Consider the following 16,184-nt stretch of genomic DNA (forward strand, 5'->3'; position numbering starts at 1 on the left):
GAGCCTCCCAGCTATAAATCACGTTTTTGCCTTCTCTATAAGTAGTAAACTGGCCTCAAAGTGCCAAGTGTCACTCATTTGTGCATTTTCCCGCTTTAGACCCTCGGGTCTAAAAATATCTCACCTGCAGCCTCTGTTGACTTGGCCACAGAGTAACAAAATGATCCCCATGTCAAACTGCACGTAATGACGCGAAGACATTTTCAGGTCCCAAAATAGCAGTTCCCTAAATTTTAGGAGATGCTGCCATTATATCTTTCTAGGTCATCCGACCCTCTTTGTACACTGCGGCCACATCCAGAACTGAAATGTAGCCTCTGTAGCAAAGGATTCCACTTTGGCTAGTCAATGATCCCACTTGGCTAACCATAGTCCTTGTCCAACCTTAGTGCTCTCTTGCCCTCAGGCCTGGACTCCCTCTGGACAGTTCCACACTAGCTATGCAATGCAGGGCAGTTAGATTTCCCGAGGGGTGTTTCCAAAAAGTGAAAGTAAATAGATAATAAGAAAGAAATCAACAAAAAGGATAGATAGTAGTCACACGCTGGTGACATGCACACAGCATGATCATCAGATTACAGTCAGAACCCATTAGGAGCATTTTTACAGTGCATAGACCTATTTTCCCTATTTTAGCCATTTTCACTTATTATTAATAAGTGACTTTGTTGGGAAACTGGGTAGGTTGGGCAATTTTGACAAGCAAGTATATAAGAAACCTAGCGCTAGTACTTTCTGGCAGAAGAGGCAGTAGGGACTCGGCGTCCAACAGTGCACCTTCTCGGCAAGACCTCCCTGGCATGATCACCTAGCGTTTTCAGCCAAGAACAAGCCTAGCGTTTTCTTCAAGTGCAGATTCAGCCCAGCATTTTGCATTTATAGTAGCCTGGCGACAATAGAAACAACAGATCCCCCAGCATTTTTGCAGCAAGATCCGAATCAGCCGTAGCATTTTTGGATCACATAGCGTTTTGCAGATTCGTCGCGACAAAACAACTAGAAGCATCAATGTTTTCAGTTTTCAGCATTTCGAGACAGCAGAATAAGTCCCAAACCTTGCAGATCTCACCTTCGCGCAGCAGATCCTCACCGCACGGTCAGATCCACCGAAGTTTGCAGATTCAGCCCAGAAAACGCAGATTTCAGCATCTGCGTTTTCAGCACGTCGTCGTCACATCCTCGGCATCGCCGTCGTCACCGTCATAGAGTCAGAATTCAGCAGATACAAGATTTGCAGATTTCAGCTATTAGCGTTTTCAGTTTCAGCCCGTCTTGTCGTTGTCCTCGTCGTCGTCGACAGCGTCGGCAAGTCCAAAGCATTGTAGAGATTTGTGCAATCAATAGTAGACCGCTCTCGCCATAGAGAGTGGGGCCTTCGGAGGAGGGTTTGACAACATTCTGGTGTCGTATCATTCTCTCTCTATCTCTCAGTCTCAACACCTTCATTTACAGTGTTTACCACTTTGTTTGTGATCATTTGCACTCTCTCACTAAAGGAACGGAAGGCTCCCCCTTCCGTAAGTAAAAGGAGCCTTGAGCACAGTTTGGAGCACTCATCTTGAGCAAAGTTCAACATTCACTTCAGCTGCACCTTACACAAGATGGCTGGAGCAAGCGGGAGCGAGCGCGCTGCGTGGGAGCAGGATCAGGTGTGGGAGGCCACCGTGTGAGCACCGAACGGGGAGAGTTTGGCACTGGCGGCCGGCGACGGTCCAGTGGGACTTGACAACGGAATCAAATTTAGCTTTGTGCATGGTTTGAAGTCCGCCCATTGGGCGCCCAAAGAAAAATTGGCTTGTCTTGTGTGTGGCCTCTTGAACAATAAGATGGTCAACCCCCAAAAGGGTGTTCCCACCACGGGGAGGGCCAGTCTTTGAAGGCTTTTGGGGCTTCTTTTTCTACAGAGGGATGGTGAGCATTGAATGCTCCTTTAGGTGCGCGCGCGCACACACACACACACACTTTTGAGCCTCTGATTTGCAGGAAAACCAGAGAATGAATGGCACTAATTGCAAGAATTGATCGAGCAATTAATCACACTATCGGAACCCGATAAGAGCAAACAGACATTCGTCGGAGAGCTCTTGCCAATGGCTTTGCGCACACACTCGTTGCACAAAGTGATAACGATTATTATAAGAATTATATTAACATAAAATAGGCTAAAATTTGAGCACGAAATGCACACTAATTGAAAAATTTGCTCACACAACCAATCAATTCCCCTTCACCTAATCGCCAAAGGGTAGTGGAGCATGTTCTTGCCCAAGTGGCGATTAGGGATCGAGATTATTGAGCTAAGGAAAAATAAGTTAGTGAATACTATTGACGAATACTAATTACAAAACGCTAATCACTAACACAAAAGCATAATAATAAATCTAACTAGTATACCCTCGTGCTCTGATACCACTTGATGGGAATGCGATCATGCTAGCTAGGGTGGATGAAAGAGAAACATCGTGCACACAAGTGAGTGTGTGTTGGCTAGATTATCACTCAAGCGAATTAGGTTCCAAGATCAATTAACTTGGACTCATCAGTATTTGCTAAGCCATCACAAGCTCACCATAAAATGGGAGATGTAATGCAAAAATAGACTTGTGTTTATTCATTCATGAAATGAGCTTTAAGTAGATTTACAGCCTTACACCACTGCATGTGGGATTATTCCACCTTTTCTCTCCTTGACTCATACTCTAGGACAAAGCTCACACCTTACAGACCTGTGTCCCATCTTTTGCTAGGGTTAATGTTCTAGCCTATGTGCCATTTCGTTTTAACAAAAATATCTAAAAACAGAGGAGCAAAATTTTCTTCTGTGCTGATCGAGATAAATGCAAGGTGAAGCTGTGCATACATTTTGCATCATAATGACTGGCACATCCATTACCTTATCACTTGTATATGGTGTGTAACATTCAATTTTCCTTTTTGTATCCTTTGGAATATACTAGGTTTTAGTTTTCAGTGTGGAAATATGCATTTAAATACTCAAGTGCCTGAAATGGTTTATTTGCAGAAGGAAGCACGGATAGGTATACTTATGGTTTTGGTAAATTCTACAAAGCTAGTGAGCTTGGTCTATGACAGAACTGGGCTGCAGAAGACAGGTGAATTATTGATAGGTGTCCCAGATGTGCAAGATAGAATACGTCTCTTGCTTCCAGCAATGCGTAACCCAAATGTTACAGTATTGACATACTCTGCTGCCATGACTCGTGCAATTAATGGGGAGTCTGGAATTGTGAAAGAGACAGATTACAGTGGGAAGAGGGTCATTGCAGCATATAGGCCTGCTGGATTTTTGCGTTGGGGTATGCTGTATTTCCTCTTGAGAGTTGCTGCGCTTAAATACTGATGAGCTGAGGTTGTTTTAGTGATCTTCCTGTGCAGGTTTGTTAGCACAGCTGGAAATGAAGGAGGCTTATGCACCTGTTCGGAATGTGCGTTTTGTGATTTTGGTTACCTTTTCTGTCCTGCTCTTTGTAGGTGCTGTGGCATCTCTTGGATTAGCAAAGGTAGTGAATTGTCTTGAGGCTATTCAATTTATACATACAATGATTGCCCCCAATTCAGTCAAAGGAGACATGCATTATTGAGAAGTATTTATTTGTTATAGGTCACTAGTGTCTAGGAAGTTTAGTTTATTTTACCTTCCCAATTACGCAGCCTGCTATGTGATGGCTGCAAATGGTAACCTGCAAAGTGTGTCTCTTTATTGATATTTCCTGTAGCACATTTTTCTATACATCTGACTAAGGACTTTTATGATATGAAAGTTGAGTGCATTGGGCATTCTGACAACTATAAAACGCCATTCAAATAGATTTTTGACCCCAATCAATAGCAAGAAGTCTCATTGAAAGAGGTTCTACATGGAGGAGCTTAAATCTTTTGCATAACTGGGAGCATTTCAGACGTGTTTATAATCTTTTGTAAAGACTCTATCTTGGCTCATTATGACCTCACCATATGCATTGTGCAGACAGAAACTTAATGACTCCTCGAGATGGTAACATGGAATGATCCTTGAGTTGAAAATTGGTTATTGTGCCTCTCTTTTGCCTCCTGCCAACTTTGTGGAGTAGGCTCCCTTCCCATTCCTGGCAATTAAGGAGGTTTTTATAGTAGCACCATGGGAGATATCCTACTACTGTGGAAGCTATCACATTCTCAAAAACTGGCTACTGGTTGGCTGCACCCCCCGCCCCTCCCTGTCTCGAGCGACAGACCCCCTCGCCCCTCCCTGCCTCGAGCGACAGACACAAAATGGGGAAGAGCAAGCGAGCTTGATGGCTGAGGTGGAACGGCTTCAAGCCACCTCGGTCATATGCAAAATCGTCGGCATACGGCCCGGTAGAGGCGAGGTTCGGGACCTGCTCCAGGCTCGACTCCTCACCAAAGTGGGCAAGATCATTGATGTGTAGATTCTCGAGAGAGGTTACTATCAGATAGAGTTCGAGTCTCTAGAGATGGCAGCCAAAGTGATCTTGATGAGCTCGTTCGGTATTTGGGCGGCTCGAGCTCACTTTAGATAGTGGCATCACGGTTTCGACCCAATTGTAGATGTGTCGAAGGAGGAGGTAGATCTTCCTATCTAAGTTTGCTTCCCAGGCTTGAGGTTGGAGTACCTCCCCCTATAGTCGAGGATTGGTTCCATGTTTGGGACGGTCTTGGAGACTCCGCGCACTTCAGTTTCAGTTGCGGCAAAGGCCGCAAGGCTACCCACTGTGCGGATTCTTGTTTGGGACACACATACACTTCCAAAGGTGGTCTTACTGCCTCGAGAGTGGTGGTTGGATTAGATAGAGTGTGGAGTATTCAGGCCTCTTGAACCGATGTTTCATTTGTAGACAAAAAATGGACTATCTTGCGAAGTCTTGTCCACGGAGGAGGACTCGATCCTTGACACGGACCCAACCTACCAAGGCTGGCAAGGCTTAGCAGGCAGAGACACAGGCAACACAAATGGGTACCTCTTCTAAGACAGGTGCCCAGGCAGATGAGGGCTGAGAGCAGGTTCGTGACCGTCGCCGTTAGGGACAAGCATGCTAGGCTGGGCCTTGGCACCCCTGTGGTTGGATTAGATAGAGCGTGGAGTATTCAGGCCTCTTGAACCGATGTTTCATTTGTAGACAAAAAATGGACTATCTTGCGAAGTCTTGTCCACGCAGGAGGACTCGATCCTTGACACGGACCCAACCTACCAAGGCTGGCAAGGCTTAGCAGGCAGAGACACAGGCAACACAAATGGGTACCTCTTTTGAGACAGGTGCCCAGGCAGACGAGGGCTGACAGCAGGTTCGTGACCGTTGCCGTTAGGGACAAGCATGCTAGGCTGGGCCCTGGCACCCCTGGTGGTTGGCCTATACCAAGCCAACAGTAGTGGGTTTCCCGCAGGAAACCGTTTCGACCCTCTACAATAGGATGAACCGGCGGATGTCCCCTCCACCTCAGCTTCCCCACCGCAAACACCCCCCCTCTCGGCCTACTGTCCCCACTTGTCCGCCTCCACCTCCAACTCCTCCACCCGCCTCTCCCATCCCTCCCGCTAGTCCCTTCGCTTTATCCCCAAACGACTGTCATACCCTGCCACCTACCTAGGTGAAAGGCCACTCTTCGATAGCTCGGAGGTCACTTGGCACTGCATTGCCACAAGCCACCTGGCGCAAGAGGAGCAACCCTACGTGTAGACGCCTCTTTTGGGACTGATTTCGCCCTTTGCGGTTGTCCCTCACGGGTTGACTAGTTTTGACATGCACCGTCGATGAGACCTTTTCGACTACAACTTTACACGCTTTCTCGACGACTCTTCTCTTGACCTCGAGGCAACTTGTTTCAGAGTACATGTTTTGTTTTCGACAGCCAGATGGATAGAGGCCCATGACACAACGGTTGGTTTTTCCTTCTTGTTGCGTGGCAGGGATCAAAGAGAGTGAACCATGCATGTAGTGATGGACTGGCTCCTTGCTCAGGCTGTCGAGTTCTTTAATCACACAAGAGACTTGGGGGTGACAAACTTGATACAGACTCCGTGGCCGTTGGCCAAGCTCTCTATGACACCACTAAATGCAGTAGTATGTAGACACATTGTGGTATATTTCTTTGCAGACACTCGTAGTGCACCTTGATATGTATATGTTCATGAGGACTCTTGGACAGAGGATGTAGCTCTACGGATTGCACGCCCCGCTTGGGTATGGGTCAAACAGACACTCCAGACACCATTATCTCGAGGTCGCTCGATTGGCTAGGGACTGATAAAGGTTGCAAAAGACTTGGTGCCTTATGCGTGTCAAACTTGACCTTTTGGCATATCAAACAAACTCGTCCACATCCTTTTTGATCCTTGGCCCGTAGAAGAACTCTTGCACACCTAGGTGGTTTCTATGGTGCGATGACCCGAAAAAGATGGACATTGGCACTCTGTCAAAACCTTATTTCTCAACGCTTGTGTCTCACACAAGTAGTTTTTCCGGAAAATAGCCTTCCATGAGTAGATAGCCCGCAACCGCTTCCCCACTGTGTTGCTGGTCAAAGATGTCTTCAAATATGGATCTGTGGCGTACTAATCTACCATATCCTCAGAGTTGTGGTGATGAACTGCCAAAATAGCAAACCTAAGGCTAACGAGACAGTGCATCTGCCAGCACATTTGTCTCTGATCAAGCACAATCTGAAAGTAAAATTGTGACCAAGTGTTTGCCCACCGCATCTGCTTGTCCGAAAGCTGTTTTGGAGACAAGAAATAGGGCTAACTTTGATGATCGGTGAACACTGCCAAATCGGCTCCAAGTAGAAAGTGTTGCCATTGAGTAAGAGCATGGATGAGTGCCAAAAGCTCCTCCCGAAAATCTGTGCAACCCGTTCTGGTCTAGAAAACATTCGGCTCTCATAAGCTCAGACTACGACCCCAATGTACCTCAAATGGCTTTTGCAAGACTAGCAAAGCCAATACTGGGCCAATTGTCAACTTCTTGAGAGCCTTGAAGGTTGCAATCTTAGATGGTCCCCTATGCGAAAGGAACCCCTTTCTGTGTCAAAGCATGTAGAGGAGAAGCAATCTCCACAAACCCAAAAAGCTTTGGACATTCTTCAAATCCGGCCAATCTTTGACACCCTCCGCAGAGACGATGTGTCCCAAAAAGTGGATCTCGGGTAAGAAAAACTCGCTCTTCTTCCCATCAACGACCAACCGATGTTGCCTTAGTGCTTGGAAAAACCTGTAACAGATGGTGTCTGTGCTCCGCCTCACCCTTGGAGAAGAAGACGATGCCGTCGAAAAAGGTGCCCACAAATGACCTATACTATTTGAAAATCTTGTCCATCACCCTGTTAAACATTGCTGGAGTAGTCGTGAGATCGAAAGGAATTGCTAAATACTCGTACAAGCTAGAGATGTCCTGGATGTTGTCTTATAGACTTCCCCAAGAGCAATTCGGATTTGATGATAACCACTCTTCAGATCAATTCCGATGAAGCAAGTAGAACCCCGAAGTCTGTCTAGTATATATCATCGATCCTCAAAATAGGAAGTGTGTTCTTGATGGTGATTTTGTTGAGCGCTCTATAGTCAATGTACATTCTCCAAGATCCATCTTTCTTTAAAACCTACAGCACTGGTGAACACTAAGTTGATGAACTGGGCTGAATGAGACCCTTCTCTAAAAGCTCTTTCACTAGGGTCATTCTCCATCTGATTCCCGTGTTGCTCTGGAATCTCGTGTTAATCTGTCATTCGGCTTCTCCGATTCATATTCTTAACTGGAAGACTCTTGCCTAATGAGGTAGATACCGTGTGTCCATGAGCCGGCATGCATCCCAAATCCTTCCTTAGCATGTCCCATAAGTCTCTGAATAGAGTCACACTTCTATTATAGACCATGCTCTCGAATCCAAACCACAACAAAACCGCTCAATCTGGTCTCTCAAGTAATCTTCGGAAATGAAGACGTTGGCAAATAAGCATCCCAAAACCTCTGGCAGTAGTCACCCAATGTATCTCTGAAAACCCATGGGTACTCTTGGGTTCTTTATGACATGCCCTTTTAGACAAAGCGATGAAGACAAAAGCGTGCCCTATGCGCGATGGACGAAGGGTGGGACAAAAATCTTGTCCATTCTGTTAGATTCTTCTCGAGAATCAATGTGTGTTGTGTGTTGTTGAAGGGATAGGATCCTCCATAGAAAAAGAATCTTGCTGAGCTTTGATACCACTCTAATAAGCTTGGACAGTCCATGCCTGCGATCAATAGCAACACAAGAAGAAAAACTTCAAAATCACTGAACTTTAATATATAGATATATAGATAGATAGATAGATAGATGGATGGAAAGATGGATGTGACAGAATAAAATGCTATGAAATCTGAAACAGCTAGGTGTGATCTAAGCAGATAGGTGGGATAGCTAAATCACAGATCACAAAAGATCCAGCATCGGTCGCTGGCGGATCTCATCAATCTCCTCCATGGTCATTAGCGTGACCGTGCGTCGTGCATGTTGGGCCAAAGTGATCCGAATCCTCTGATGCAACCTCCGTCGATGCTCTGTAGTCCTCCACACAGCCCTCCGCAGTCGTGGGCGTCTGGATCTCCCTAGCTCGGTCGCTCAGTGTGCCTCCAGTGTGAGGCAGCGAGCTCTCTTGTGGTAGTAGCTCCTTCGGGTGTCCAGTGTCTGCTCTAAAGAAGTCTGTGATCCGTCTCTGAGACTGGCTGACCTCTCCTCTGATCAGGCTCTCTCAATGTCTGCACAGCTCGAGCAAAAACAGACCCAAGCATCTCTGATCCTCGTACCGCATGACTCTTGAAGGTGGTCCGAAGCCCTCTCTGAACAAGCAGTGGAAGCGGCCGCGTATCTCGTAGTAGACGGGGCAGTGGCATGTGTAGAGCAACTCTGTCTCAGGATCCAGGTCACATAGGAGACATGTCTTGGCCTCTGTTGGTACTCTGCTGCATCTCCCAGTCTCGATCCGCAGCTGGTGTGACGATGTGCGTATCTGGCCAATAGCACATCGTATCCCATGAGACAAGTGGGTGTCCATGTATCTAGGTCTCGTCACAAAACCGTCCTCCATAAGCTGGAGAAGATGCTCTCTGTAGAAAGCCATCTTCGTGCCCAGCTCCTGTGCTGGCTGTATCCATGTCCTCCTGATGTCTAGCTGAGTCAGGTCCTGGCGGAAGAGCCTGGTAATCTCGGACTGTGTGAGAGTCAGAGAGGGTGCATCCAGTGAGTACTGGAAGGGTGGCAATCTGTCTATGCTAAACCCATGCGCTTGAAACCATGATGTCATCTCCCCATACCAGCATGCTGTATCTCCCTGCATGGCTAACTGTCGAGAGGACTCAAGTGCAAGGCGCGCATATCTGTCTCTGGGAAGTTCCCACATGCGGTGTATGAAGGAGACAGATCTGGTGAGCGCCTCAACCACTAGTAGGGGGGCAGCTAGCTCTGCTCGGACAATAGCACGTGGTACTGAAGCCTTGGCTCTAATGAGCCGCGAGATCATAGAGACCAGAGGCTTCTCCATGTCCCCCCATCCATCACTGCGGCCTGTCCTCCCGTGATGATCCAATGAAGGTCCCCAAATCTCAGCACCATAAAGCAATGCAGAAGCCACAAGAGTGTCAAAGAGCCAGAGCTTGGTCCGAGGCTCCTGAAACTGAACCTGTGAACACCATCCTTTCCAATCTACCCAATGCTGCATCGGATCTGGTCAATCTAGTCTCTGCTGCCCTCCTCAATGAAAATGCTGGCCCACTAAAAACCACTCTGAGGTAAGTGTAAGCATCTGTATACTCCACTGTCTCCTGGCCGTATGTGAATGTTGGCAGTGACCTCCTGATCCACTGTGGGGTGGTATTAAATACCACGACCTTGGTTTTACCAAGGTTGACGGACAAACCACTTTCCTGAGCAAACCTATGCAAAGCATCAAAGTGACGTTGCATCCCCTTTGGAGAGTCGGAGATCAACACAATATCATCAACATATAACAATAGTGGGATCCATGTTCCTGCCAGTTGTGCACCTCTATCACCATCCCTCTCAATGTGGTCAGAAACCTCATCCACATACATACCAAACAGAGTAGGAGAGAGCGGGCAACCCTGCTTCACCCCAATAGTGGAGTGAACCGCTGTGGATAGGCCCTCTGAGGTGCGTACATGCCCCACTACTGACCTGTACAGTGCCATGACTCCCCAAATGAGCTTTGTGGGTACTCCCATTTGCTGTAATGTGCGCATCAATCTAGCTCTGGGTACGGTGTCAAATGCTTTGCGGAAGTCCACAAAGCTGCAATAGATCCGTCTCCCATGTGATCTGCCCTCCTCAATGATGGCTTTGAGTGTCAAGATATGGTCAAGAGTAGAAAAACCTCTCCTAAATCCTGCCTGCCCGGCTGCACGTATCCCTTCCCTCTCTGCCCATCTACTCAGCTGCTGCTCAAGAATGGATGCGTACAACCGTGCCAATGTGTGTCCGATCATGATAGTGCAATAATTCCCAGGCTCCATAGGGTCTCTTGACTTGAAGATAGGTACAATAGTAGATAGGCTCCAAGTATCAGGCAAGCCCTCACACATGGCACGGTTAAACATAACTGCTGGGAGCTCTGCTAGTAGATCTTTGGCATGCATGAAGTGCTCAGCCACTAAACCATCATGATCATATGCTCTCCCAGTCCTCATCCTGTCAATGGCCTTCCTCACCATCTCAGCGGTGAAAAAAGCACATGGATGGGGGCATGGATCGGGAGGGTCAGGAAGGGGCGGCTGTCCATGAACTGTGTACAGAGATGACGCGTACTGGCCCCAAGCCTGTGTGGAGGTAAGGGCAGGGGAGGGGAGTGCTCATGAAAGAGCCGCCATGCCTCACGTGAGTCCTGACTCAAGTATAGCTGGCATAGATCTTGCTCTAGGCGAGCGAAGAATGCCCTCTTCTTTCGCCACACTAGTCGTCGGAAGTCAATCTGTGACTGTCTGTGAGTGATGTCCCCCAAAAGCACCTCCCTCTGAAGTCTAGCTCTGGTCTCTTGGCATTCCTCATCATACCAGCTGTTCTGGGACATGCTCCCAGAACGACGTCTTTGCTCAGGCTGTGTGTGTGGGTTTGCTTCTGTTGCTGCATCATGTAACGTCTGCGTCAGTATAGTAGTAAGCTTCTCCAAAGGTCGCCCTGGCTCTTCTGTACACAAGCGTCTGTAGATCCCATCTATGTATACAGAGTCCGTCTCCCACGTGAAGGTGTAGCGAGTAGGAGCTGCCACCTGTGGCCTGTGTGCTACACTAAACTCGAAAGATATGGTCAACGACACAGGAGCATGGTCCACTGCCACACCAATAGGTCTGGGTCTAACTGTGAGGTCATGGATACTAGAGAGGAGACTCGGCTATGCCATGACATAATCCACTGTGCTAGCTCCATGTCTGTGTGGAAAGCATGTAAAACCCCCCGCAGCGGGAAATCTCTGTAGGCCATTCAAGCTGACCAATCCATGTGCAGTCCCCATGTCTATCAAGTGTCGTCCATACTCAATATGCTCCCCATCATGTGATAGTCTGGATAGGCCTGTCTCTGCAACATCCAACTCTCTCAACATCTTTTCTGAAGTATCATAAAAAACTGTTTGATGATGGGTAGTCCTAGCATTGAAATTCCCTAGAATGATGATGTCACCATCTCTAGAGAACTCCCAGATGTCATTATCCAAAATAGAAAAGGGGGACTGTCCTCTGGGTGGTGCATAAACTAACATACTTGTGGGAAAGTAGCAAATAGCAATGTGAAGATATCTGCTTGTCTCTGCTCTCAATCTCATCCACATGTACCTAGCTTGCTTATCCTTGCGAGCTGTGTATCAATGGCTGCAACTCCTCCCTGAATAACACTGCCACTCCACCTGAGCCCCGCCCTTTGTGCTCTGATCTTGTCTCCTGTCTACATGCGGTCTCCCATCTGTACCCACTAACGTGAGGCATAGACTGCTCAAGGGCTTGATGTGTCTCAGAGTAAAAGATGATATCTCTCCCACTAAAACTTTCCTCAAAAGCACCAAAATTTAGACGCATAGATCCATTACAATTCCAGGTAGCAACTTTGAGTCTGGCCCCATAGGTCTCACACCGTCATGTGGAGCGCTTCTCCAATATCACCACTCTTCCATCTCGGTAAAAAGTAATCTTACCTTTTTCCCTTGCCACTCTAATCTCTGGCATTACCTCTTGCATATGCGCTATCTGTGAGAGGGTAAGGTCATCCCGAGGAAGATGTTCGTTTCTTTAAGAGTTGGTCTCTTCTTCAAAAAGTCCTTCTTCGCTTCCATGGAGGGTGAAACCGGCCCATAGGGCGGTAGGCGTTGGATTTCACCCGAAATTCTTTACTTTAGACACACACACAAAGCACTTTGCCAAGGAGACCTGTAACGGGAATTAACACTTAATCACACACACGGCTCGAAAACTAAAATGCTCCGAGCAAACGCCGACAACCTGTAGGCCCCAAAATTGGCGCCCCTTTCGGTATTTCTTTATTCTTTGAGAGGGTAAATTACAAAGTAAGCTCCTTGGAATCCTTGACATGTATCACACTAGATACCACTTGATTTGGCCAAATTTCGGTAGCATAACAGCCCCAAAACTTGCGCGAAACCGATTCCCTTGCTGGAACTCACTTCCACTAGCATAAACCCTCTGATTCTTGCCCAAAAACAGTAAATTCAGCACGCTGTATTTACTGGTTTTACCCTGTTTTCAGCCCCAAACAGTCCCCTAACTGTCCTCTGCCAGTGGGGCACTATTCCCAATGGTTCTGGCATCCATATGGCTGAAAAACAGTCAATTTACAGCGCATACACAGCGCTGAAAATGCACCTGTACGGTGAGGTTATGACCCTCACGAGTGCCTGCTTTGGAGTAGCAGCTAGCTACCCCTGTTCTTGCTCAAGGAGGCTCTTGCCTCAGCACAAAAGCATGAACCCACATAGCTGTACATCAGTCAAATGAAGAGCCCTCTTGTGGGGCATCACATAACTGCACGTAGGGGAGAGAGAGAGAGAGCAGTGTGTAGTGTGCAGGTCATCACTCCTAGCACCACACTGTACATAGAGAGGAAAGCTTGCACTACATAGCTCTTAACCTGTGATAGGTTCTCAATGAAGCATCCTCCCAGCATAAATCGAGCACCCCCTCTTCTGCCCTTAACCTGTAATGCATCTGTGAACAAATAGATGCAAAAAGGAGAAGATTTCCATGGCTGCCAAAACCTGCGTATCGCTGAAAACGCAGCAAAACAGCCCTGTAAACACGCATCTGATACCTTCCAATGCTGAAAATGAGCTCCTTGAACCTAGGTAAAGTCATGGGAAGCTCAAAAATGGAGAGAAATGGCTGAAAATCCAAGTTAACAGCCTCCAAAACTGCTCCAGAAAGTCAGTTACGAGCTCTCTTCTCCCAAACTTGGTAAATTGACCAAAAAGTGCCACTTGGCACTCATGCATGCAATTTCCCCGCATTGGGTTTCCTGCTTAAAAATCTCTCAACTGGTGCATCAGTTGACTTTGCAGCAGAGTACTAAAATGTTTCCTTGGTCATACCGAAGGTAATGACGCGAACACATTTCACGGCCCAAAATAGCAGTTCCCTAATTTTTAGGAGATGCTTCCGTCGGGCTCCCGCTTGTCTTTTGACCATCTATCCTCATTGGGACCGCATCCTAAAGTGCAATGGCCCAACTGTCGGATACTTTCTGTTGGTGATCCCACCTTGACTTTATGCCTTTATTGAGTTCACTTCCTAGTATCCACCAACTTGCTAAGTGCGACGGGGGGGACCTGTATGATCTTGCTCTGAGCCTAGACATCCTCTTACTGTACGAATTCCAGTGCCGACCAACTTCCCGTCTGCGGGTGAAACTACCGTTCACATTGGCCATACAATGTCCGACCATTTGCAACTTCAAAAAGAGGGTCTCAAAAATTAAACAAAAATCATTGGAAAGAAACCAACAACTAAGGTTAGCAGTTGCCACGTCCTCGTGACATACCCCCCTCTTGAAATCGCAAACATCCTCGATTGCATACAATAAATACATGCCATAGATGATCTTGTAAGGTAAGCACCCTTTTATCTTCACATGTATGCGCAAGAAAGACTGTCAAAACATATGTACAAATGACTTAATGAGACCTTCATACTTTTGTCAAACTGTACACTGCTGTTGCACTGAATCCATGAGTACATTTGATGTGCTAGCTCTATCATTACCCCTCCTTTGCAAACATTGGGTTGGGGCATACGTAGGCTGTAACCCAAAGGCCTCAAGGTAAAGCTGTAATACATTTGGTGACTCTGACAGTTCATGCTCTTCCATCCACTTTGCATCCATAGGTGGATAGTTCTTGAACTTCACCATAGCATCTTGCAACCTGTCCCTTAACTTTTACGTATGCAAAAGGCTCTTGCCTCTGCAAACGAGCATAATTCCACCAACATTGTGGCGTACTACCCACGACCAAGCAAGCTCAAATTTCAAGATGATTTACCAATGCGTCATAGAATCCAAGCAATCGTCTCAGAGAATCGGCAAGCAGCATGTCACCTGGCAGACCCACATCACTCCGCAGGAGATCTAGTGGCCAATCTACCACCGTGAGACCTCTCCCTATCTCATCTTGGTTCATACTTGCAAACCCTAAAACGCAGCAGAAAATCAGCCCTAATTTGACCACTTTTTGGCAGGGCGAACATGCGGAATTTCTTGTTTGTCCTGTAAAGAGGAACCCTCTTCCATATTGCGCTTCCCTTTGTCGGCCATAGTGTAATCCCGTATTCCTGCACTGTGTGTCTTTACCCTGAACAATCCAAGCTCACTCTTTGAGGAAAAAGTGATTGATATCCCGGCGATGGAACCATGAAACCGGCCCATAGGGCGGTAGGCGTTGGCTTTCACCCGAAATTCTTTACTTTAGACACACACACAGAGCACTTTGCCAAGGAGACCTGTAACGGGAATTAACACTTAATCACACACACGGCTCGAAAACTAAAATGCTCCGAGCAAACGCCGACAACCTGTAGGCCCCAAAATTGGCGCCCCTTTCGGTATTTCTTTATTCTTTGAGAGGGTAAATTACAAAGTAAGGTCCTGGGAATCCTTGACATGTATCACACTAGATACCACTTGATTTGGCCAAATTTCGGTAGCATAACAGCCCCAAAACTTGCGCGAAACCGATTCCCCTGCTGGAACTCACTTCCACTGGCATAAACCCTCTGATTCTTGCCCAAAAACAGTAAATTCAGCACGCTGTATTTACTGGTTTTACCCTGTTTTCAGCCCCAAACAGTCCCCTAACTGTCCTCTGCCAGTGGGGCACTATTCCCAATGGTTCTGGCATCCATATGGCTGAAAAACAGTCAATTTACAGCGCATACACAGCGCTGAAAATGCACCTGTACGGTGAGGTTATGACCCTCACCAGTGCCTGCTTTGGAGTAGCAGCTAGCTACCCCTGTTCCTGCTCAAGGAGGCTCTTGCCTCAGCACAAAAGCATGAATCCACATAGCTGTACTTCAGTCAAATGAAGAGCCCTCTTGTGGGGCATCACATAACTGCACCTAGGGGAGAGAGAGAGAGCAGTGTGTAGTGTGCAGGTCATCACTCCTAGCACCACACTGTACATAGAGAGGAAAGCATGCACTCCATAGCTCTTAACCTGTGATAGGTTCTCAATGAAGCATCCTCCCAGCATAAATCGAGCATCCCCTCTTCTGCCCTTAACCTGTAATGCATTTGTGAACAAATAGATGCAAAAAGGAGAAGATTTCCATTGCTGCCAAAACCTGCGTATCACTGAAAACGCAGCAAAACAGCCTTGTAAACACGCATCTGATGCCTTCCAATGCTGAAAATGAGCTCCTTGAACCTAGGTAAAGTCCTGGGAAGCTCAAAAATGGAGAGAAATGGCTGAAAATCCAAGTTAACAGCCTCCAAAACTACTCCAGAAAGTCAGTTACGAGCTCTCTTCTCCCAAACTTGGTAAATTGACCAAAAAGTGCCACATGGCACTCATGCATGCAATTTCCCCGCATTGGGTTTCTTGCTTAAAAATCTCTCAACTGGTGCATCAGTTGACTTTGCAGCAGAGTACTAAAATGTTCCCTTGGTCATACCGAAGGTAA

The 16,184-nt window shown here is 47.0% G+C and overlaps 1 protein-coding gene across 4 annotated transcripts in view; it reads left to right on the forward strand.

Annotated features, from left to right (window-relative positions):
- The window catches only part of LOC147443491 (uncharacterized), a 172,506-nt gene that overhangs the window by 49,914 nt on the left and 106,408 nt on the right, over window positions 1-16,184 (forward strand). For all 4 annotated transcript variants that reach the window (XM_086526305.1, XM_086526304.1, XM_086526302.1 and 1 more), the window contains exons 3-4: window positions 3,023-3,317; window positions 3,397-3,521. In XM_086526305.1, coding sequence (XP_086382431.1) covers window positions 3,023-3,317; window positions 3,397-3,521 — 420 coding nt within the window. The remainder of the gene's footprint in view (window positions 1-3,022; window positions 3,318-3,396; window positions 3,522-16,184) is intronic.

Source organism: Adiantum capillus-veneris, chromosome 13, assembly GCF_014529385.1.
Source record: "Adiantum capillus-veneris isolate H3 chromosome 13, ASM1452938v2, whole genome shotgun sequence".
Lineage (NCBI taxonomy): Eukaryota > Viridiplantae > Streptophyta > Polypodiopsida > Polypodiales > Pteridaceae > Adiantum > Adiantum capillus-veneris.